This window comes from Barbatula barbatula, assembly GCF_947034865.1.
Source record: "Barbatula barbatula genome assembly, chromosome: 16".
Classification (NCBI taxonomy): Eukaryota; Metazoa; Chordata; class Actinopteri; order Cypriniformes; family Nemacheilidae; genus Barbatula; species Barbatula barbatula.
In genome coordinates this window covers 9,339,704-9,365,970 of record NC_136779.1, presented here as the reverse complement: position 1 = coordinate 9,365,970, position 26,267 = coordinate 9,339,704, and the positions used below count along the sequence as shown (strand labels likewise).

The following is a 26,267-nucleotide window of genomic DNA, read 5'->3' as shown; positions in this document are numbered from 1 at the left end:
ATTTCGCCTTCCAAAGGGTGCAAGCCTGTGACGGCAAATGGGCAGTGGCTCAAGCCACAGAGCCACCCGTGAACGCATTCTGGTTCCTGTCGTACGGCGAGTTTCAAAGGAGAAATATCTAAAACACAGGAGTTTCACGGGAGAAATAACAAAACGGGAGGGTGGCGGGAGAAAATCGGGAGACTCCCGTGAAAAACGGGAGTGTTGACAGGCATGTCTATGGAGCACAAAGTAGGAGAAAACTGCAAAAAGTGGGCTGTGCATTGATTTTGAACAGAATAGTTGTATGATGATTCAGATTATGCAATATATGTATCATTTTTTATTAATTTGTGTATTTGGACAAAACAAAATGGCATCCGCCATTTTAGTGCTAAAAGGCTGGGCTTGTTTTTCAAGACATTAGACACCTGTTCTTGCAACGCAAATACATCTTATCCGTTGGCTACATTGACACACAGGCACACACATTATTCCTCCGGGCTGAATGTACATCCCTATGCTGATTAGTATGCATGTTACCATACTCGTGTTCCTGTCTTCACCTTGTTTCCGCTGTCTCGTTCTCTCAGTTGTGCTCTCGGGCTCGGCAACAGCGTAACAGAAACAGCGGATGCCGAAACAAGACAAGCACAAAAATTAAAGCCAGAGTGTGTGTGTGCGTGTCTGTGTGTGAAGATGAGGGCAGCCTAATTGGTGCAAGCCTGCCGCTTCATCATCTCCACTACACCCTCACAAGCAAGTGATGTCTCTGTACTGGTTCCACGCCAGATGTTGTCCTCTGGCTGAGAGGCCGGCCTTTGCGCAGAGGCAGATGTGTCCAGCCTCCATTATGCTGCTAAAATATCTGGGCACGTATGCAGACGCGATTTCCTCTCTGGAACCATTCTGCATTTTTTCTACGTCTATTTCTCTAGCAAAACTTTTGAGCTCAGCTCAGCACTTCTTGCGCTTCCCACCAAAATTGTGTTGATGTGTGCCGTAGTCGGCGCGCATCTTAAAACTAGCTTGCATTTCTACTGTGACATATTTAACAAAAATACTACTTAACCGTCACAAACAGAAATATCATCGCCGTAGGTCACAAGTCCTATGGAAATATGTTTTAATATAGCCTATCACGTTTTTTTTAGTTAGTGTATTATATATCACAAGATACTTTTGTAAAAAGAGTTTTGGGGGGTTAATTAAAAAAAGTAACCTAGCTGCCTTAATGTCAAGTTATTCAACTTAAAACTACGAGTTAACTAATGAATTTCATGCAAATTCATAATATTTTTAAGGTGAATTAATTCAAACTTTTAAGGCAGCCAGGTTACCTATTTTTTAAGTTGAACAGACATTTCTTTTTTGCAGAGCTATGAAAACATTATTCCACATAAAATAATTTGATTCATCGTCTTTTATATAATAGTCAGAACTTATTTAACTATGATTTTACATTTATTAATCTAAAATAAGAATATTTGCCCTAGCAGCTGGTGAGCTTATGCCCATCATTTAGAGACCTTAACTATCTCCCATTCCAAATGAGATATGAGATAAAATAATTGTTAAATGAATAAACAGATTAGAGGAATGGACGGTGCATAACAGTGCCTCAACATTATGTTGGTCTTAGTAAACACTGCTTGCAATAAAAAGAACAAACAAACCTGGTACATAACCATTCTTTGATGTATGACATTTATCTTCTGATTAGAATGAGCTGTGCTGATAAGTTGTATTTTTACGAAATGCTGTAGGGAATCTCAGTGTCTTGCTGTAGATCTTTAGTAACCAGTTGTTCATCTGTCACCATCAGCCCTGGGGTTTATGAACACTCTCATATTTAAGTGTTTCTTAAATTCTCTCTCTCTCTCTTTCTCTCTCAGATGCCACTATCCTCAGTTATGATGGCAGTAAGTTTATGAAGATCCAGTTGCCAGTGGTGATGCACACAGAGGCAGAGGATGTGTCACTACGGTTTCGGTCCCAGCGTGCCTACGGTGTTCTCATGGCAACCACCTCCCGCAACTCTGCTGACACTTTGAGACTGGAGCTGGATGGAGGGCGTGTCAGACTCACCGTCAATCTAGGTACATCATTCAATTAGAGTGCTTACTGGTATCCCTACACACAGACATACTGCTTATACTGTATGTGACACAACATGGCATGAAATAATTTGTTAAATAAAGAATGATTTACAGTGGTTTTACATTAGCAACAAAATGTATTGATACAATATAAATACAATTTATGAGGTGACACACACAGAAGCTATATTAGCGAGGACCTCTTATAAACTCTATGTAAAAGTTTATATATTAGATAATTGTTATATTTATCATATATTACCCAATAATATAAATGTCTTGATAGTTTTACAGGTCAAGTAAACATAACTTGGCTGATTTATGAAAATAGTGAAGATGACTACAGATATCTTTTTAAATCTGTTGACATGTTTCACTATATTTGTGAGGAGACTTTTTAATATTTGGCCCTCCCAAATGTAGCTAAACCTACAGACATTTACCTAGCCATGCAAATGAGGACTTATATTATTTTTATATAGTGTCATTTTATTTACTAGAATCATAATAAGCTATCAATTAATTTATGACTTATTTACATTACACTACAGATTTAGTGAACTTTTATCCTCAAGCTATGGCTAAGTAACCCCCAACACACACGAACAGACATTGAAAATTCTTTTGCTGTCTTTGTGCATTGAAGAAAAGGATGTAGCACCTTCAAAGGCCAGAGTCTGCTGCCAAGCGCTCACTCCCAGATGAGCACGTTCTAGACCTGCCCTACCAGAGAGTGCACAGTCCCTGCCCTGATCCGCACTGTACTACACCTGCATAATACATACTCACATATACCGCAGTCTTCTCTGCACACTTCCCACTCAACAACCCATTATTCCCCCCAGTGCATCGCCTTTGCGCATGTCTCCACCCACAAGGCAGTGCATATTCCTAACATTATACAGCCATAAATAAAACACTCCAGCTCCACTCATGAAGCAGCACAAGTTCAACTTTGGTTCACATTCAGTATTTGTGAACATCAGCAATTTAACTGCTTGTATTCTGTCCACCCACGTTACGTCAGGTACAAAGAGCTAAACCGTTTTTCAGAATAGCAGTCTGCAGAAACGCAGGTGCCACGTCAAAACGTATGTTAAGGATTCCCAACAGGCTCCGTGTCTTTGCTGTTTATTGTGTACAAACCTCCAACAATCCCAGCAGGTCGGACCCTACATAACTTCACTTATATAATAACAAACATACATCCACACCATCCTTACTACCCTGCAGGGCACTGCACTCCCTGTTAGGGTGGACGCACGTTGCTCTCTGGCTGTTAGCGACCACGATTTCTGCTGCGGTTGACGACACGCGACGGGCCGCAGCCTCATGGGAAACAATTTTGCTGGATTTGTGTAATGCTCTGAATTCCTCCCGGTCCTACACTCCATCATAGCCCGCACTCAAGCATGGGACAGCCCTGGCTGTGCAAGAGAAATATTGATTCCCCATTTCCAGAGGTGTGCTTGCAAAATATAGTAGCAAAAGATCAGAGCGCAGGCTCATGTTTATTACAGTACCAGCCAGAACAAAGGCTGTTGTGCTGTGCATCGCTGTAAAAAGACACAGCAGTAGCACCTTTCTGCGTTTTAAACAGTTCACCTTGACTTTATAAAGATATTGGGTTTATTCTAGAGCTTTGAGGTAAATTCGCAACTTTAGAAACGCTTTAAGTTTTAACAGAAACTGAATGTGTGAATTCATTTAAGAGCAGGAGTTGCCATGGCAACGACAATTTGCTATAGTATCTGTACACTGTCCTATGAGACATTCCTAGGAGATGTCGTCCCCCTCCACACCCACACTTCATCCATACAAGATTTCCTTGAAACTCCACTGTGAGAAACCACCATACAATGTTATTCATGTTTATTTATGAGTGTGGTGGTTATTCTCACATGCGGGCAGGAACAGGAAGTAAACCTCATTTCAGAGGCTTTTGGACTGATTTGATCTAGGAGAGCATTCTAAATCCAGTTTAGTTCCCATGAGGCTCAAGCCCACCGTGGACAAGCTCTCGTGCTCTGCTGTGACATGCCCATAAAGAAAATATTTATCCGCTAGCCAAAAGTTCAAGTAGAACGTGATTTGTTTTTGTGTCGGTTTTTCCACTCATTAAAAGCAAACTGGTTTAAATATGTGCATACGAGAGCATCAGAAGCGCCAATGGCGAGGACCGGCTGTTTTACTGGCGAGAATATCTCTCCTTCCTGCTTCCTGTGCCATTTTTCAGAACTCACCCAGAGAGGAAATTAATCAATTACCTCTGCATATTCAGTAGCCTCGAGACTCATATGGAACTGGGTATAATCACATTTCAATACATGCCAAATTTCCCTAATTCTAAATATATTATGGGACAACGAATGCATGAATATTCATGAGCGCAGGAAGCGAGACTGCGGTCGATCCACCTGGATTATCTACGGGCGGGAGCTAAAAACGGAGGAGTCTTGCTGGCCAGTGAAACAGCCCCCCGTCTGTCCACGTTTGCGTGTCCGTCCCCAGTTTGTGGGCGATGTATTGTAATGGATGTTTGCAGTCATTACCTTGAAGGCTGAATTTACATCTTGTGTCTTCTTCCCCATTTAGACTGTATCAGGATTAACTGTACTACCAGTAAGTGACTTCTCCCCTCTCCTCTCTCTCTCTCTCTCTCTCTCTCTCTCTCTCTTTCTTTCGTTCTCTCTCTCTGAGTCTGATACTGAATAATAACGCCCTGTATATGTGTGCCATTCATTCGTGTGTGCGTTTGAGTGCTTGTGTTTTCTGAAGTGTAAAACATCGCCATTACGAGAGCCCCGTGTTGCGGCCAGCGGGGCTTTGAACACTTTTTCCAACATGCAATAGAGCTGTCAGGTGCGGCTAGTTTTTGCCTGTGGGCTGCAGGAGCCTTCGGGCTTCCTGGCAGCCATTTCCTAGGAATGTGAATGACGGGGCCGACTGGAATGAGAGGAGAGGCGATTAAGTTTCGCGCTCACAGATGACACTCCAGCTCGCGCCGTTTCCAATAACCCTCGCCCAGATCATTTCCTCGGAGAGCCTCTCCTCAAATCCCTCCTCAGCCTCAAGCTCTCCATCCAATGACTCAGTGACGCTTTTCTATTCCTCCTCTCATGGTTTTGCTCCCTCATGGTGACTGCTAAAGGAGAGACAGCAGGGATTTGGTTGCTTTTTCAGGTGGGAACGAGAACATGTAAATGTGTTTCATTCATGAGATGGTTCTATGTATCTAAATGGGGGATATCAAACGATTAATTGTGATTAATCGCATCTAGAATAAAAGTTTGTGTTTACATAATATATGTCTGTGTACTGTGCATATTAACTTTGTATTTTTAAACACATACACTTACATGTGTATATATAGTCTATATTTACTTGTATTTCTTTTTGTTTACCAATAACTTCTTAAATATATGCATGTGTGTGTATATTTTTATAAATTCAAAATTAATTTGCACAGTACACAGACATATATTGTCTAAACACAAACATTTATTTTGTATTTATCGTTTGACAACATAATCTAAAACAAAAATCTGGTCATTATTTATACCTTCATGTTGTTATTGGATTCCCTGTATGACTTTTTAATTTAATTCACTTAACTGTACAGTATTGGCAATGGGAAATGAAACAATAAAAAACTTACTGAAGAAAACAAAAGATATGAAATGAGACACATATATATGTTCTCCATCTCTATAGGCTTCACCTATCTATTTTTTCTCCCTAAATTTCATAGCTTCAGCCTCTCCTGGCATCGATCTTTGAAAAGCCTCCGGGCCTCAAACACCTCTTTTAAAAGAGACTTTGTTTGTCTGTTTTTATGTCTCTCTCTTTGAGTGACTCATCATAAGTGGTCTCCAAACTGCCATTGCTTATTCACATTCAGGGAATGAAGATAATGATCACTTCTCACCATCAAATATGGCTCTGCATCAAAATGTGGCCTTTAGATATATTTGCTTTCCAGTGTTGCATAGTAACAACAGTGTATTCAATTAGGCAATTCGCAGAAATTTGGATTTCCCATCCAGTCAGAAACGTCCAGAGATTTCAAGGATTTCGCTTTCAGCAAACCATCTGATAAAATGTTTATCCTCCGTCTCACCGGGTGTTTTTTGTTTGCGCACCTTTACGGGCTTTTGTGAGAAAGCGGTTGTTTTGTTTCCTTGTGACCCTGAGCGAAGTTTATTGGCCAATTTGACAATGAGGCAGTCAGCTGCGTTAACCTAAATGCCCAAGATAACAAAGCACCTGAGCTTTCTCAGGGGATTCTGCTACATATTTTCCTCTAGTCTCTCTACATGACAGGATAACACACTCTCAGGCACAGCCATTTTGTAAACAGGCCAGTTACAAATAAAGCTTAGATTTAGCAGTTTAGGGCGGGTGCACACTGTACAATATTTGCCACATTTGACATGCATACCTACAGCAGAATAGTCGCCTGTGCAAAAACCTTTAGTTGGGGACAGACATTTTAGGCATCTTGGGAGAACTGGAAACAAGAGGAGTACACCCTTTTATATACTACAGCTTTGATACCTGCTATTATTTATAATAAGCTAAATGAAAATCTATTTTATTTACCATTACCATTTTCAGATTCCATCAGGTAAAACAGATTAAGATGAGTTTGATTGGGTTTGAAGTATAATTTAAAATTATAAAACAGATTTAAAAATAGCACAAGAACATGTCCTTTATCTACGACCTCTTATTTATTCAGATGTCCCCTGACAGAGAATCCCATGAATAAACTCCAGCCTGATTATTTAATAACACCTTCCATTCAGTCTCCACAAAGACACGTTTACCGTTGACAGGTAGAAGACATTTCAATGCGTTCAGAACATCCTTTCAGCAAATCAAGAGATTCATGTGAATTCTAAAGAACCTCATTGCTCTGAAACAACCTCCTCTATAAATATGCAGCAGAGTTACCATTTACTGAAGCAGCCGTGTTCATCAATATTCAGCAGTGATACTCCGCTTTCATTTTTGATGCAGGACAGGAGACAGAACGCCAGCCCGACTGAGCAACATTTACTATGTTTGAGTGTCCTATGGTCTGTTAGTCTGTATTCACTGTGTAACTTCGTAAGTTTTACCCTTTTGGGGCTTTGTCCTTTGAGAAAACATTAACAAGCTATTTACTGAGGTCACTATTCAGTCCCACGGTCTCAGCTCTAACCTGGCCTAATTTCTGAGCAATAGAGCAGATGGTCACATAATCATGCCCCCCTAACAGGAAGCCTCTCCATCATGGTCCCAGCATCCCAGTTTGCCGCAGTGAGGCTCAGATCTGGGCACGATGAATGACTTTGTTCATGTGCTATTGGGCATCCTACCCGAAGACATTTTATCCATCATGATTGGCTCTGTAACTGATTTGTTGCTTCCTGATAAAGGCCCAATTTGTCCCCAAAAGCAAGACATCCAGTCCTGTGGGTTCGAGCTGTGTCAGTAATATGAGGTTTCTCAACAACTCAGCAGTGTGCGCAGAAGGGACTTCTTTTTACTCTTAAGGGACTGCTATCTGGTTCTGGTGAAGTAAAAAAAAACGTCAGCTCTCGCACCTATTCCTCGGAGAGACACTGTAGCAAGATATATGGTTGAAAATAAAGGTAAACCCATGGGCCGAAACCATCAACCACTCACCTTGACAAAGCACAGAGCCCTGCTAGCTCCGCTGTGTGTTTTGGCAACGGAGGAACAAAACTGCCCTGGCTGGACGATGTGAGAAACAAAAAGTTGCGGGGAGCTGTCAGGCTTCTCCACATCTTCTTCACAGTTGGGCATCTACCAACACAGCAAGGAACCGTGGAAGATAATTATAGCCAAACTCCAGATGAACAGGGGACCCAAAAAGCTGCGAACGGTCCCATGAAAACCACAGGAACCAATTCCCCATCGCAAAACGCCAGATATCGAAGCGAGCGCAAATATTTCCTGCGACTGGTTTGTCACCTGCCGACAGAAAAGGTACAAGGCCCCCATCTAATAAACAAATCAGAAATCAAAAAGTTTTGGACCGTAATCCCCTGCTGAGTGAAAAAAGGCTGCGTGTTTCTTGTTTACACTCTGTTGTTTCAATTTACGAGTCACCCAGGAAGCAAATTGACTACGATTGTTTTTCTCAAAACTGTTATGTGCTGTTATAATTTACCTGATTTATTACATTCATTTTTCCTGTTAAAAGGAAATATATTATTTCTTACATTTGTGCATCAGTAGCAGGATGCGAGCGGCAGCCATTTTGTTCCTCCCGCGTATACGGACGTTCATAGAATAGAAGTCAATTCAACCTTGTAAATGTGCTTTTATCGGTTTCGTTCTACCTCATTTTTTGCTCATGGACGATGGGTCTAATTGTCTGAATATGTGAGGAAAAGGCAGAATCAGGGAATGTGAGTTGAAGGAGTTGTTTTATTTCAGCTCCTGTTGAGGCTTTCGATGTTTAAGCGGCCTGCTTTTGTGCAGCCTCATCTCTTAGTTTTTTATCCTCATTAATTATCTGTGTCAGCCGTAGCCGTTCCTGTCAATCGTGTGTGTGCGCGTGTTTATGAGTTGTTCTCCTTCTAACACGAAGAACAAGCCGTTGCCAATTAGGGACTCTAACCCCCCACTCCTCCCCTAGGGTGATAGTGTGTTCAACTAAGAGTGTGCTGTCAAATCAACTGATGTGTTGTTAATGTGGTCTTGAGTGTCAGCGGTATGAAAGATGTATATTTAGATACTAGCCGGGTCAGTCTGTGCTCTTGGCTAAAACAGGCTATTGAATTTTTGCTGGTTAGGTTTGCACTTCAGGGGTCCATATTTTCACCTGAGGTCTCTGACATTTACAATCATGTCGTTGAAATGGTTCGGCTGTTCGGATTTTGATGACCTTTAAATTATTTTCTATAAAAACTGCTTTATATGGCAGAATATAATGTGAGGCACGTCGGTTTAAGGTTAGGGTTTTATGTTGTGGTTATTTGTCACGACGCGCCGGGAAATGGAACGTTTTAACTCGTGCTCTGTTAATATGCAAAAACCTGCTTTTCATTTCTGACAGTGTGGTTATAGTAAAACAGTATCTTAAGGTGAATCATTTCTTAAAGATTTCTATTTGTGTGGACTTGAAGCATATTTTCTGATCCCTAAAGATCATTTTGCTAACTCTATTGTCCCAAAACAGTTCATACGCCCTCAAAAAAAAAACATTGTTCTCTCTCAAAATGGCTGCCTGTGGCTGCTTTGCATGGGTATCAGCAAGATGGGCTCACTATGAACGTATCTTATCTCTCCTGGCCGATTCTGTTTCTGCACTGAGCGTGTGCGTGTGTGTCTGTTCTGCGCTTTCCTGCTAGCTCTCTCCTGTCAGACCCTTCCAGCCAGCCTCTGCCTGCCTCTGTCTTATTTAACTCTGCCCTTTCTCTCCACCCTGGGAGATGGGAATCAAAGTGACCGGACACACGCAACCATCTGCCCCAGTTCCATGGCAACGAGCTGCCCTCCTAGACAGAGGGAGAAGCTTTTTGTCTTTGCTGCTTGTGAGTTTGTCTGAACACAAGTCTCTAATAAAGGCATTGAAGACCCTAGACCTTCAGCTATCTCCCCAGCTGTCCAATCACACAGTGTCACCTGTTCACATATATTCTTTGCAGTAATGGTCAGAGGCCTCAGAAAGCGCATGTTGTATCTTGTACATCGCCTGAGGCGCAGTGGTACTGCCCCTTAGTGTTACCTCGCAGCGGTTGCTTTCTGTTTCATACTGTAGGTCAGAAATGTAGCATACCACTGAGATTCCTTTAGGGGGAGCTGTTGAGCAGTCTAAAGGCTTTTTTTCCGTTTTACCTTAGTTGGCTCATGGCCGGCTGATCTGGATTCATAGTAATTGAGAGCAGGGAGGGATAGAAAATCGATTGGTAGCTTGGCAGTTCTTTAATGGCAACTCTTTTTACCTGTTATCAAGTGAGATGGGCTGCAGGGGCCCTTGACAATGACACGCTGCCCTCTTAGCGGCAGCCTGACTGATTAGGAGAGACAACGACGTGTCAAAGAGAGAAAGGAGCTGAAAATCACAAAGCCTGCAGGCTTCTCTTTGCGCTCTCTGATCATCTAGTTGAGGCTCGATCGGAGCCCGGAGGTCCGGGGCCCCCTGTCGAACTCGCTGCACATGCGAATGGGATAAGGGGGAGGCTGTACAGGCGAGAAATTGCTTTCTCGAATATAGTTTACAGACTGAAGCTTTTGGATGTGCTTCCTAAACCACTCAGGAATTGGAGGGGACGTGAGATGCATATGCAGAGGAAGATCGCTTGACTTGAACAGACGCAGGCTGGTTCTCTCAGAAAAGAATTGGTGCATGGCTCCATCTTGTGGCTGACGTTAATTTGTTCGCTGTATTAGACTTGTGTTAAAACATATGGGCTATTAGCTGAACTCGTGATGGGACTATACAGTGCATGGATTATAAAATATACTACCAAGACTGCCAACAAAGGTCATGGTCCCGCGATGCCTTTATTTCAGCTTGTTTGGAGGCACCAACCTGAATTGCAATTTAAGATGTAATGGCTAGATAACAAGAAATGTAAATCGAAGAAATACGTTTTAGATTTAAAATGACCTTAAATGATTGAACACATCATTTGTATGAACCATTTAAAAGAGACAACAGTGTACTACAAATTGTATTCAAAGTCACAATTCGAAATGCTCTTTTAGTGCTAAAGAGGGTCCAGGAACAGATTTTCGGTTTTTTATCTGTCGCCATTATTTAAATTTGCCAGGTTCAATTTTACATCTGCTTTGACAGGCCTCTGACAGACAACTCCGTGCCATTGAACCCATTGGCCTGATTCACAACCCGTCCTTAACCACAAGATATGAAAATGTATGTTTGTGATGTGTGAGAATGTGACATGATTTAGTGAGTACATCATTTCGTCCATAGTTTCTCAATTACTTCTCTGTACCCTACCCTTTTTCTCTCCTTTCCTCTGCCTCTGTTCTTTCCTCCGTTCTCTTTATTCTGTCTCTAAATGACTCTCTCTATCTCTCGCTCTCTTGCCCCTGTGTTAACCGCTGTGTGGGACATGTTGTAGGTAAAGGTCCAGAGACCATATTTGCGGGCCAGAACTTGAATGACAATGAATGGCACACGGTTCGTGTGGTCAGAAGAGGCAAAAGCCTGATGCTAACGGTGGATGATCTGCAGCCCTCTGAAGGTACTCGCATCCACAATATCCAGCTCCCAAGCATTTTTACATATAGCGAAGCAATAAATGGACGAGGCAATAGTTTCCCGCAGTGCCATTATTTTTAGCTTCATGCTGGCATGTATTCTACACTTTGAAATCGACTTGGTATTTCTCTTAATGCCCGTGCATTCTGAGGCAAGACCGCTGAGGGAATACATTATACTCACATAACCTTACTTATTTTAAAGTGAGAAAACTTCCTCGTGGGAAGCTTTAAAAGAGGTTTTTTAAATATTTACAGCCTTCCTCTCTCCCACTGGATCACACAAAGATCAAGCTGGCACTTTCGTCCACATATTCTCCAAAATACTTTTAACATGTAGGAACTGGAACATGAAATCTTGATGATTACAATTGCAAGTTCTGTAATCTTTTTAAAAATGTCTAATATGCTGAATTAATGTGAATAAGACTATGAATACGACACTGGCTATGTCCAAAATTTGAACATTATATATATATACTCATCTCTTGCTGCCTATGATATTCCACCAGTTCAGTGATTTAATAAAAGCAGCAAAAATTATAAAATTGCTGTTTGATTTAATTTCTATTGCAAAATAAGCTTCGAAGTCAAGAATTATTTGTGAAGTTATATAAAGCTCACTTTTAAATTTGTTCTCGGGCATCAGATATGACGATGCATTTCTTTGGAGGCCGGTCTGAAAGCTTCATGAGATCATACCTTCATTAAAAACGTTGATTTTGTACGCAGCCACTGTGTCATGACTCAAGCGCTCTACACTTCATTCATTAAATCTCTCTCTTTGATTATTTACCCTGGTAAGGTCAAATCACGGGGGACCACACGCAGCTGGAATTCCATAATGTGGAAACGGGCATTGTTACAGAAAAGCGTTACATGCCCGCTGTGCCCTCCAACTTCATTGGACACCTGCAGGGTTTGTCCTTCAATGGCATGTCCTACATTGACCTGTGCAAGAATGGAGACATTGACTACTGCGAATTGAACGCCATGATCGGCTACAGGAGCATTGTGGCAGATCCGGTGACCTTCAAGTCACGCTCTAGCTATGTGACCTTGCCCACCCTGCAGGCATACTACTCCATGCACCTGTTTTTCCAGTTTAAAACCACCTCACCAGATGGGCTCATCCTCTACAACCGTGGAGATGGCAATGACTTCATAGTAGTGGAGCTGGTGAAAGGGTGAGTTGATTTGAATGCACATAATAACACATATTGTAAATATGCTATGGACCTAGATGAGAAAGTAAACATGTTTTAATGACTGTGCATGCAGGTATCTCCATTATGTGTCAGACCTGGGAAATGGAGCTCATCTCATTAAAGGAAACTCCAACACACCTCTGAATGACAACCACTGGCACAATGTAATGATCTCACGGGACACAAACAACCTCCACACTGTCAAAATAGACACCAAAATCACCACACAGACTACCATGGGAGCCAAAAATCTGGATTTGAAAGGTACATGTGAAGAATTGATGATGATGTTTTATGAATTGTTTTATCCAGGTCGATAATTAAAATAATTAATTTTATGATCAATAATTAAATGTATAATTTATATTAAACTATACATTATGCATGTGCTGGTTTTGTTCAAAAATAATTATAAAATAGAGCAACAGTATATCTAGGGCTGGCACAATATCAGATTCTCACTTCACAGATATCGTGGCCAAAAGAATTTGCGATAATTATATTATCACGATAGATTTTTTAAATAAAAAAAATTATGCTATTATTTGTCAAAAATATCTTTAATTCTGTTTTTCTTGTGTTTTTTCCTTTTTGGCAACATATCACACTCTAAATTCTAGGGATTAGAGATTTTGTAGCCATTGTGACTCTTGAGACAAAATTTTAATGGGTGCTGAATTATTTATAATATTAGCATATTTTAGAAGTAACATGGTATCAGTAGACGTGGGTTTTGAATATCCCGGTTATTGACGATAACCTAGTCATATTAAAGAAGTCTTGGTCCTCTAACTGCTTGTCCCTTGGCTTTTCCTTCTATTGTGGGGGAAAATTGAGAATCTGTTGTCAGCCCCTTAATTCATTCATACTTTGACCCCAATAGCTACAACCTTGATTTATACTGTATGCTCATTGTAATAAAAAGAATGGGCCACCAGGTGGCAGTAGTGTACTTTGGTATATGGCTGACTTCCCAGTTACACGAGCATCCCACCAATTTGCACAATCCGTGTCCTTACATTGTATTTAATATGGCCCACTGACATATATTTACCTTTCCTCAATGTGCTTGTAAATAAGATGCAGATAACAGTGAGATCTTCACATCTGTTTTTTACATCTGTCAACAAATCACCTACAAACTATATGTTTGCCATTAACAATACATATTATTTCCTCTCGTCAGGTGATCTGTATGTAGGGGGTGTGGCCAAAGAGACGTACAAGGACCTGCCTAAGCTAGTCCACTCTAAAGAAGGCTTCCAGGGCTGCTTAGCATCTGTGGACCTGAACGGCCGTTTACCAGACCTGCTGTCAGACGCGCTGACCAACGCTGGTCAAGTGGAGAGAGGCTGTGAAGGTGAGGAAAACGGTATGATATGGCAGAGATTTACCGGTTTACCAGCTGGGCTTACCACACCCTGCTCTTCATTACAGCAGCATCAAACCTCATTCCATCTCATGCACATCTGTTTCCTCTGCCTCCTCTTCTATTTTTCTTTCTTTCTTTTTTCATGCTAGGCCATTGTATCACAAATTTTACTATCTTTTGTGTATCATCTCTGTTGGAAAGTTTTAGCAAAGTTGAAGATGTAGGGTAGACAGTGTAAACAAGACCCTATCAATGTAAAAAAAAATAGATAGAAAAATAAATAGAAGCTATAATCGTGATCAAAGTGAATGTACGACTAGAATGTTGACTGGAATACTGACTAACCATGTGTAGAATTTAATAATATCAATTAAATTAGTGCTGCCAAAGTAATGTGAATGTGAAAGGTAATTTTAGCTTTTAATACCGTTAATTGTACAATTATTCATTGTAGTAAACAGAAAAGTAAGCTTACCCACTTTGACATTGAACCATTTCATTCTGTTTAATTGAAACATTAGATGTTTTTGATTGGAGTACGACCTTCTAGATTTAACCCTAATAAAACTAATGCAAAGTAAACCCCCAAAAATAGTAGGAAACATTACATACATGTAAATGGGCGAAGTATAACATTTAGAATACAAACAGGAGCAGGACTTGTGGCAAATAAAATACTAATATCTAACATAAAATAATTAAAAAAAAAAAAATTTTTAATCTGAATGTCTATATTTCAGTGTTTGAAAAAGATCTCCTCTCAGTGTGTAATGTGCGCACTGTAAAATCTATAATAATCCATCATTATTTATTTAAATTACAAGTTAGTCACAGTTCCACAAACTATTCATGTAAACCTTACATTTGTATAAAAAGATTTTACAAAATACACTTATTATGGTAAAAAAATATTATTAAATCAAAATGGATTTTAGTCCGTTCCTCCATTTTCTCTGTTTCATTATTGTCAAAGGTTTAGTTCACTTCAAAATAAGCCCCCATTGACTTTCCATAGTAGGAATAAAAATGACTAGGGAAAGTCAATTGGGACTTATTTTAAAGTGAACTACTCCTCTCTACCCCACCCAGTCTCCCTTTCTGTCCTCTTCTCCCTTACATTTTTAACAACTAACAACTTAATTTGTTATTATCACAGACATTCCAGTGCCTTTACTAACATCTTATATATTTTTTTGTTTGTTTTTTACTTTTTCGTTTTGCTGACAAAAGTTGCATTGCTGAAAGCTGACTTGCAAGGTAGATAGCCATATGTGTGTTTTAACTGATGCCCCCTTTTACCTCCCCTCCAGTGTAACAGTCTGATGTTATAGATCACATTTGCCCAGCAGTCGGTTTAGTATCTGCATCACTGTAAATACAAGCACCTACACACACCTTGTATTTACAGCCCTGGGTCTTAAAATGTCTCAGATTGTTCTGTGTCATAGTGTCCCCTCACTTACTGTACCATTCACCTATGTTTTTGGAGCTTACATCTGTTCTGTTGTTTACTGGAGGCATGCGTCCCCCCGCCCCCCTGACAACGACCCCCACCTACTGCATGCAATCTAAAGTTCCACACAAATGCGACAAAATAGTCTATTGCTTTTATTCCCTTATGAGGGCTTTAAACTAGATAGACTTTCTCAAACGGTTTGGGGGGAAATCTCTTGTGTGAATTCAAACACTGATTACTCCGCTCAGATGTATAACGTTTGGTTTGAGGGAAGTCTCCTCCAGGGGCCGGTTTCCCGTTTCCCTGCCTGAGCCTTTAAATCAGCTTCACTCAGATAGATCAGGTGAGACAGGAAGAACAGATCTCATCTGGATCGCTCCGCAATGCTCTCTATCTCTCTCAGCTCTTTCTCTGCCAGACTCTGAGTGGCCAAGGCACAAATGTGCAACTGATTGGCCAAATGGCTGAGTGATGGAGAGCAGGGAGCATTTGAGGGCCAGGGGCCTGTTTTACATGCCGACTAAAGTAATGAGAGAAATGAGAACAGAAGTGTTTCTGCGGGCTGTAATATGCCTGGCCCGTCGCCCTGCCGGCATGCTTCTGTAGACAAAATGAGCTGTTCCAGACGGCCCCCATTTATCTTACAGGCCCGTGTCCCCTGGGACCGCGCTGCTTTAAACCCACCTCAGCAATACCGGGAGCAGATGTTATTATCGCAACGGGGGCCTGTGTTTATTAGTACAGCCAATACTGTCCGCATTACTGCCAGCGCTATACCTTCACTACTGTCACCGGTGCAGTGCTTGGATTGCAGGGATGGGCAGATCGATACTTTGGATGCTAATGCTTTGTTTGTTTTTGTTGTTATTAATTTAGCATTAAAATAAATGCCTTTCATAAGGTTTGAAATGAAAATGAAAAAAAAATGCTAATACGTTTAGAAAAAGGTATCACTTTCTTCCCATTTGAGCAAAATGCACCAGTCACAAACAGCACTTGTTCTAACAGAGCGAAGTCAAGTGACTAATGACAAATAGATCAGTATTGAATAATTATGCATTGACAATACACTGAATGTTTGAAATTTAGTATTTCTTTGTGGTGGATAAATACAGTATATAATAAAAAAAACGTAGACTGATATTATAAAGCCATACAGGTTTGGAATGACATGGGGATAACTAAATGATGAAAGAATTTACATTTTTGTCTGAACTATCCCTTTAACATTATTAAATCGAAGTAGAACCTATTTATATTGCATTTTCGTGCATCTTCATACATCATTTTCTTTGCCAACTTCAAAACCTTTAAACACAATTAGGTGATTATGTAGTTTCTTCTCACTGAAAGCTGGTTTTCATCTGTGTAGTGAGTGAGCAGATGGGACGGTTCTGTGTGACTGTTTTTGCTGCAATAAAAGCGATTTCACTAGTCTGGATTTAATGTCGCGAGAGGCCTGTGAATTTATACCCATCTCTTTTTCTTTTCCTCTGTGTTTTTCCTTCTCTCTCCACACTATCATCTGTCTTTACAGGCCCCAGCACAACCTGTCAAGAGGACTCCTGCTCCAATCAGGGCGTGTGTCTGCAGCAGTGGGAGGGGTTTAATTGCGACTGCAGCATGACATCATTTGGAGGACCGCTGTGCAACGACCGTGAGTCTGTCCTCTCTCTCGCTTCTAGAAAGACACAATGCAATGATTCCAAATGAGTAAATAACATTTTGTTGTATTCAAACATTAGCCAGATTTTTTACCGAAATGGTAGTAAAGAAATTCAGGACACTGTGAAATCAAAAGTAACATCTATTTATGTATTTATTGGGCTGTATTAATCGCGATTAATCTCATCCAAAGTAAAGTTCATGTTTAAATAATATATGTCTCTGTATTGTGCATATACATTTTTTTATTCATAAACACATACACATGTGTATGCATTTAATAAAAATGTACAAATCAATAAATGTTCATATATAATTTCAATTAAATATGAATATAAATAAATGCATGTAAATATAATTTATGTAAAGGTATGTATACGTTTATGTGTTTACAAATACAAAATGTATATGCACACTACAAAGACATGTATTATGTAAACACTTTTATTCTGTATGCGATTAATCGAGATTAAACAGCCCTAAATTTATTGCATATCACATATCACATTCTTCTAAAATTAAAATAGAATGTCAGTTACTGTGCTGAGAATAAAAACTAGTATACAGTACATACACAGTTTTTTAAAAGTTGTAAAAGTGTAAAAATTATGATGTGATATTTCAAAACACTACAGGACGAGCTATGTTGTTCTCACATGATCTCATTATTTTGTGCATGTTATTTGGTGTTAATTTATTTTTAATATAAATTTATTTTAAAATATTTTTACCAGGAATTTTGTTCAAAATTAATAATTGATGCAAAAAATACATTAATAAATTAATAAAGCTCTATAAGTTTTTTTCATTGCAATATACTGTATATATACTGTAAAACCTAAGACATCAATTAAAACATATCTCTCTTTTTATAATTGATTGTTTGATCATACAAATAACAACAAAAATATGACATTTTTGTTTAAAAATCAATGTCACATCACATGCAAAGTGATTAGATCATACGCCAAAAATGTAGCAGACTGTAAAATATGCTTATGTTTTTTATATATTAGTCACTAAACAGTTTGTAGTGTTCAATATTCAGAAAAAACAAGCTTCCATTCTGAGCACAGCCATATTCTACTATGGAGTATAAATGTGATGTTAACAAACTTCACTTTTATTCAACACCACCAGGGGGCGTTAGAGGACAGTGCATGTATGGCAGTGCACTCTGCACAATGTCATATTTTCATGATCTGCTTTCTTGAAGATATAAATAATGTCAAGATAAGTTAATATTGTTTTTATTATTGCGTGCATACGTGTGTATGAGGACATTTACTATGAATGGTGTTATTGAGCCGTCTGTACTGACAGAAGGGTATTGGCTCAATGTGGTCTGAAAGCTTCGCTTCTAGTGGCCTGTGAAAGTGCTGAGTGCCAGCATTCTGAGTCAGAAGAAAAGTCCTTGAGATGGTTTACAGCGAGGATGTATTTCAGTCTCAAGCCATGCACAACTAATCCATTCTTTGGGTTTGCCAAACTGATAAGAGCCCGTCTTTGTTCAAGGGAAAGAATCCACATGGACTCCTTGCATTACATCATCTTACACCCGCGCCTTGCCGGATACTATTGAGTGTGTGTTTTTAGCTATTCAGAGCAGTGGAAGATGGGTTGGCTGAGGGTACGTTTCTACTACTTCGAATTATAAAGAGAACCCTTCATTTTTGTGTTTTTTCTACTTTGACATGCAGATTTCTAATTACACTTGATTTTGGATTATACGTATAATATAATAGACAGCTGCTGAAAACTAGAAGAAATGTTTTCACTATTTCACAGAATAAAACAAAATGATAATTGTACTTAAACACATTCAAACAAAAATATATTTTGGAGTGCTCTCTTAATATTTTCTGTGGCTGTATATAATCTTTAAAATTAAAGTCAAAAATTTACACTCATTATATTTGTACATAAAATCAATTCATGTCAAATAAAGTTTCTGCTGTTGTTTAAACAACTGATCGGGGCATCGGTCATTCATTCTAATGACGATTTGCTTTAAATGCGTCATGCCACTTGCATCCAGTCTAGACAGGGTGTTACCTTTGATAATTTACATAAACTCATGGATTTATTATTACCGACCCAATCCGTCATTTTCTATGCAGCACAAACTCTATGCTTGCTATACCCAAAGGATTTGGCTGGTTAGCATGGTCCAGCTAGCATGTGCTAGTAAATGCTGTATCTACTGAACACCATCTGGAACCAAAGAGCAAAATTGACAATTGATGACTATTGTATCCATATCCATATATTTTACAGAATTCACAATTTTCTGTCTTTGACATTGTACCTACACATAGCAAAAGGTATTTGGCCCGTGTGCTTTCTGGTAGTGGTATCAGCCAATCTGTGTTTTCCAGACATGTTTTCCTCCAGAGTGATTCATTATGTGGCATTTTTGACTTTATGATTTATGAAAGCAGAAAGTATAGATACTAAAAAGACGCTGAAGTGGTGTTACTGTGAATGTGGGTGCAACCCTAAACGGCCGGTCTAGCTAAGGAAATCCCACGGCCCAGTAAAAAGAGCCAATCGTAAATCATTAAAGACTAATAATTATCTAGGGGAGGGGCTAAGTACAGAAGTACTTGCCGACCTTTGGGCATCTGCAGTAGCTGGAGTAACCAACATTTTTTGCACAACTAAATTTATGATGTCAGATTTCATTGCTGATCAGAGTCGTGACTTTACCAAACTATTTTGCATAGCCTATCTTTAGATTATTCAAGTAGTTAGAACTTGTGCTCCGTCCAAATTGCCTACTTATATTACGCCGTGAAAGTATGTACTTTTTGTTATGGAAAAGTATATCCTTTGTAGCGCTTATACACACATTGGGATATAATACAGTGAAACTAGATGGCATTGTGATTGTTAGCAGTCACATGTTAAAGTACAGCTCCTTATTGCATTTAAACATTTATTAATCCGTTATTTCTTATGTAATGTTTACTGTATACATTTTATATTTACTGGATCATCACTTACTTAAAGGGACAGTTCGCCATAAAATAAAAAAATCTGTCTTCATTTACTCATCCTCAAGTTGTTCCAAATTTGTCTAAATATTTTGTTCTGATGAACACAGAGACAAATATTTGGGGAAATGCTTGTAACCAGTCAGTGGTGCATTTGGTTACAAGCATTCTTCCAAATATCTTTCTTTGTGTTCATCAGAACAAACTCAAGGGTGCGTAGATCATGACAGAATTTGTATTTTTGGGTCAACTCTCCCTTTAATGTTATTAATGCAGTGTACCATCACTAAACTTGCCCACTCTCTTTAAATCGTTCATAGATTTGCGCTAGCTTATCAACTGTCATTGAGATGAATGGGAATACTAATGGTTTATATAGTACTAGAATTATATGCTGTGTTTTTAGCTCAATTGTGCAAAGGAATACTGTGTTTAGTGTGTTTAGTGTGTTTACACAATATTAATGTTCCTGTCTTATGCCCGTTAACACACACACACACACACACACTGGGCTCATTTAGATGTGTGAAAGCCCACTGATCAGTGGCCCGTGAAGGCAGTGCAGAAAGAAAGCAGCTTTGTCTGGGCCCAGTAGCAGAGAGTAAATCCTGGCTGTGGAGCTTAAAAACCATGGACTCAAACACAGCTTTGTGACCCATGTGCAGGGATCTCATACTATGGGCCCATATGTGTCCAATGTACGGATGTTCATATTGTAGCATAAATTCTGCCGTCTTTGAAACAAGCTCCTTCCTACATCCACACACACACACACACACAATCCGATCAATACTCAAATCCCTGCAGAGGTGGGTCTATTTGACCCACTAGTCCCATTAAACATGCACCCAAACACACTTCAGGTCCGTCTCATTGAAACATTCAGATCTAAGAGGATATGAGCGGTTTGATTCGAGCTGGTTTTCAAAGAGCCATGCTGAATACTATAATTAACAGGACAGAAACAGACTTCTGCGCTGAATGCAAATCTCGCTCGCTGTAAATACTATTAAAGAGACAGGGCGCAGATAAGAGACGGAAGAATTACGTGATGATTAAATAAATGGCCACAGCTATAGAAAAAAAGTGCGATAACGTGCGTGAAATTAAATCTGATGCGTCGTGTCATTCACGGCGGAAATGTGGCCGCCTGCTCTCAAACCGAGCAATATGTCTTTAAAGACGTGCTTCATTTTTAATTAGCTTTTGCTTATCGAAGATCTTGTTCCTTAATAAACAGCATCTCACCAGTTTGTAGAGCATCATGGGTAGGGTGTGTGTGTGTGAGTGGGGGTTAGATTCAGACTTGCTGCAGTCAGTGGAAAGATAGATAGCTACAGTATGAGAAGGAGGAGGGTGAGGAGAAAAAGAAAAATGTGCTGCTTATTATTTGTTTATTCTTTTATCCTCCTCCTTTCTTTATATGCAGCATCGTACCACAGCAGAGCATTATGAAATTCAACACAATGCTGAAGCTGAATGTGAGGGAAACGAATGAAAAGCAGACATTTCCACCTATTTCTCCCACACTGTTTAAAATACTTGAAAGCATTTTCTCTCTAAGCCACAGAGAATGAAAGACCCAGTATTAAAACATGCTCCACTTCCCTTGAATCTGCTTTTGAGGTCAGCTGGAAAAAAAATGGATTGGCTAAATCATGTGACTGCCGAAGAATGGTGAGATCTGAGACACGCGCTCAAATCGACACCTCGGCTGTCGCCGTTAGGTGGCACACTTGTAAACCGAAAAGCATAGGAAAACACTGCACACTTGTTTTTATCTGAAACGCAGTTAATATCAAAGGGAACAATTAGCTTGTCGTAAACGTGGCACATCGGTTCCCACGTTGTTTTGTGAACCTCTGGAGTTGTGATGTAGTGTTTCATTATGCGCAATGCTGGCAAAATGACAGTGATGAAATCGTCTTCCAAATAGAGCAGTTTCGGGCTCCTGGTGGAGTGTGACTGGGAGCCCCTGGTGAGGATCTGATCACCTGGCTTTGTCCGCTTTAATTATACAGTGCTAACGATTCTCAGAGCCGAGAGGAAGGAGAAGCAAAGACCTCCTTGTGTCAGCAGAGATGTCACCAGTGTCACACTTAGTGCATCTGCTTCACACTTCGAGTGGATCCTCTGAGGAGAAGCACACCTGCATATGTCCTGTTTGATCCTTTGAGCGCACACACATCACTGGGTGCATGTATCATGGGAAAGATCAACAAAAACGAAAATTCCGTCATTATTTACTCCCCCTGTGTGGCCATCTTTTGCCGAACACCAAAACAATATTTTGAAGAAATGTTGGTAAACGAACAACGGCAGCACAATTGGACTTCTATTGTATGGACACAATACCAATACAAGTTAATGGGAACTGCCGTTCGGTTCTGTTTTCTACATAAAAAAAAAGAACACTGTATTTGAATTGATGCAGTTTTATCCTAAAACTGAATTGAAACAGGACTTTAGTAAATAAGAACACCCTGTCGTTCCATTCAAATGAAAACGATAACCAAAGTCTTTCTTGTTTGCTTGAAGCTTGCTCTACTCAATCACGCCGCTGTCCGTGGTGCTGAAGCGCACCCAGTGGTCGTCCTTCATATGAAAGAGCTCATCCACAGTGACTGGAGAGAGAGAGAGAGAGAGAGAGAGAGAGGGGGAGTATCGAGGTTTGACTTGTTTGTCAAGGAGAGCTAGCTCACGCTCCCTGAATTCCAGCTGGACACTTCCTGAGCCACCCCTCTGTCAAGGAGAACCGAAGCCAAAAAGAGAGAAAGAAAGATTAGGAGGACGAGAGAAATGCCCCCCCTTTCCCTTCTACAGCTGCACATGTCTCTCTGATGATAGAGGGGGAGGGCTGGAGGAATAGAGGGGGCTCAGCCAAGCTTCAGTGCTTTCCGTTCCCCCCACCACTCGTTCAGAGGTTCTTTTGCTCTAACACTAATATTTAGGGATAAAATACAAAGTAATGAGTGAGAAAGGAGGGAGGTTGTTCTCGTGGCATTTTCAGAAACTTTGACCACCTTTCGCACTGGAGGACCGTTTGACCGTTTTTGCCCCCCCCTCTCTTGGTTTTCTCTTCCTCCATTGGTGTGTCTTCTAACATTTCCTCTGAGAGGCAGTGCGGTCTCAGCCAGCAGCAGCAGCAGCCGTTGTAGTGTGTGTGCGAGAGAGTGTGTTTGTCGTTTGGGGAGGGGGAGAGCCGCTCTGTATTGAGTTAAATGCTGCAGCGGCAATCTCGTCTCGCGTGTGCCATCGCTTCTGGTCGTCTCTCCTTTCCTCTGCTGTGCTCTCCGCGAGGGAACAAGAAACACAGCCTCGTCTTCATGGGATACGGATGGGATTCAGGTGATAGGCTGCGCTGGAAATGTCCAGGACTGCTGGGAGGTCTGTAACAAAGGCTGCTCACTCTTCTCTCGTTCTTCTCCAATACCACTACACCTACCTTACTGGAGTACAGGATCGGTTTCTGCGGTTGTTGTTTTTTTTTTCAATTTGCCCTTAAAGGATTTTGTATTCTTTAAAGCCAAGAAGAGGAATGTAAACCAGGATCTTATCCATCAGAAGTTCATCTTTTTTTTATACGTAGAACTCTATTGGAAGTTCCTCTCAATGTGGATTTGGCACAGGCTTTTGTTCTGCTTCTCCATCAGTAATTGGGCCATTTACGGTCAGGGTCCAAGGCTTGAGTGGGACATGGGTTGCCAGGTGCTCTAAGGACGCTCGTCAATAAAAATCCTCACCTCCCTGCGCACTCTTGTAGCATGTTGGCGGGAGGGATGCGTCCATGGCCCAGCAGGGCTCCTGGTGGTCCGGCGTCCGTCCTGCTCCGCATCAGCCTGCGCCTGGCTCTCTGGCTGCCCCCGCTGGCTTTGGGGTCAGCTCTAGCTCTGGCAGAGGGGCCCGGGGAGCTTTACGTCCCTCAGCATATGCCTCATCACCTCGTGCCTGCTGCCAGATCTCACGCCCCCCTGCGGGCAGGACACGGTGCGTAGCTCTTTCCACTGCCAGAACTACCCAAACCGCTGTGTCGTTCTGTCATTTGAGGGTGAAAGAATGTTTTCAACTTGTGTGTGTGTTTATGTTAATGTTGGTTTCAGAGATTTCAGTAACAGTGATGATTATAATGCTGTTGGTTGATGATGAGTGTATTTGCGCAAATGTGTGGTCAGGATGCAAATGCGGGCAGTAAGAGGTGTTTGTGATCATTATGCAGATACATTATGCAGGGTCCAAATGTTGAGTGTCTAACGCTGGCTGCAAAATACAACCACAATCATTTACAGAGCAGCGATTCAGCCTCTTGTGGAAGAACACACACGTCAGCTGTAACGTCCCTGTGTTATTTCTGTGGGTCACTGAGGGTGCCGTGTTTATATATGCACCTGGATCGCATCCTCAACCTTTCCCGTAAAAAGGCCACATCCTTGCGCGCTGACTCCGGCTGACCTTTGACATAATTAAATTATATTTCAATGCGCTGCGGTCACCGCGATGTGTATGTGTTTAATGCAGCGAACCGGCCAAATAGAATGTACTGTGACTTGAAGGGACAGGCTTTTATGCCACTATTACACCCCAGAGCAAGCCTGCAATTTCCACAGTACACCCCTCCCCGCACCTTTCTTGAAACTCTATTACTTCAACGTTGCCATTAAATCCCACCGACTACCACTCCTGAGACTGGTATACCGTATAAATTGAACACCTTCTGCTTTATTGCACCAGCTCTTTCCCCCCAGTTTGTCTTCTAATGTCTCATTGCGGCTGGCTGTTTAAAACTATCAGGCTGATTTCCACGCTGTGTGTGCAGAGGGGCTTGCGCTGTCAGTATGTGATCCACTGCACTTATATAACGAGACCTGGCTGCCTCTTAGCATTATCCTCACAGATTATGCTTTGATAAAAAAACACTATTGAATAGAGGCTAGAAGGAAGAGAGCGGAAGCATGTGAAGTGAGACGAGTCATTTATCATCTTTTCTGAGAGCCTCTTAGTTTTTCTTCTCTGTTCCTTTCTGGCTCCTTGCCTCTCTCTCGATCAGTCTCCCTTGATCACTGCCTGTCTCTCTACCTTTGTTTCTACTTTTCTTTTTCTGCGTGTGTGCGACACAGCTGGCGTCTCTAATGGCAGGGTGTGCTGAGATCACAGAGTCCCGCTGCTTGTATGCGTCCCCCCAGGCTGCGAGGCACCGCATCAGGGTCCGTTGCCTCTGCCCCTCCTCCTCCTCCTTCTCCTCGACCAAACAAATATAAACCTCTTAAACATGGGGAACAGAATATTCTGCGGCATTGTTCACAGCTGAGCATAATTCACAAGATCAAATAATATTCATAATAATGTGTTAGTGAAACTAAAAGCTTCCAGACATGCGTCTGTCACACCATTTACAGCGCAAACTGGCACGAATCCGCTTCTCAGCTCTACCTGCTTCCAGCTATGTTTTATTATGCCATGATGAGGAGTTTGAAAACAGCGAGAGTTCTGGTGTTGCAGTAAAATTAACATTTTAAAACCATTAACTGTAGGTTATGTGGAGTGCAAAAATATGTGTTCGTGCGTGCCCTTGTCTGTGAGTCAGGAAATGTGCCCTCTCTCCTGCTAAAATCATTGCATGTGATCGGAAAATGAAAGCAGTAGGCAGAGCGAATTATCTGAATTTACCCTGGGCTCCAGTGCTTTGTTTTAAAGTCAGAATTTATCTTCCTTTTTCTCTGATTTTGCTGCAGTTCTGTGGGGTTTTTTTCACAGCAATACTGCCAAATATTGCTACAGACAAATGGAAGCTATTTGTATTTTCAGGTGGAGTTGGAATAGGATTCTGCGTTAGAAGTTTGTGCCAATTCTATACTTCCATTGCAGAAAATATAGAAAAGGCTCATTGACACACCAACAAATTAGATTGAGGCTTACAGTTATTTCTGCATTGCTAGAAGTCCTCTCACGCACACTAAGAAATGGATCATATGAAACAGTTCCAGTTAAATGTCATTTAGTGATTGGTTTGTGTGAGTGTATACTGTTGTTTCTTGAACTTAAGGCACTTTGGCTCCTTAAACACACTTTACTACTTTACTAGTTTGTTTATATTAATATTGATATTGTAAAAATATTATCCAGTTATCCAAAATATCTGACAATGCATGTTCAGTTCTCCTAAACAAGTGTACCGTCATGATATATCTAGTTGTGCATTTTGTTTGATAACATTTTGTAATATTCTAAAACTAAAATTAAAATATATAT

The 26,267-nt window shown here is 40.7% G+C and overlaps 1 protein-coding gene across 6 annotated transcripts in view; it reads left to right on the top strand.

Annotated features, from left to right (window-relative positions):
* Positions 1–26,267, top strand: part of nrxn1a (neurexin 1a) — a gene marked incomplete at its 5' end in the record, with an annotated part of 147,715 nt that overhangs the window by 80,143 nt on the left and 41,305 nt on the right. For 3 of the 6 annotated variants that reach the window (XM_079475758.1, XM_079475760.1, XM_079475759.1), the window contains 7 exons: positions 1,875–2,078; positions 4,674–4,700; positions 11,186–11,308; positions 12,130–12,511; positions 12,606–12,796; positions 13,719–13,892; positions 16,898–17,017. In XM_079475758.1, the coding sequence (XP_079331884.1) occupies positions 1,875–2,078; positions 4,674–4,700; positions 11,186–11,308; positions 12,130–12,511; positions 12,606–12,796; positions 13,719–13,892; positions 16,898–17,017 (1,221 nt within the window). Of the gene's footprint in view, positions 1–1,874; positions 2,079–4,673; positions 4,705–11,144; positions 11,309–12,129; positions 12,512–12,605; positions 12,797–13,718; positions 13,893–16,897; positions 17,018–23,136; positions 24,009–26,267 lie in introns of those variants that run through there. The other 3 variants (XM_079475757.1, XM_079475762.1, XM_079475761.1) reach the window with 3 other exon arrangements.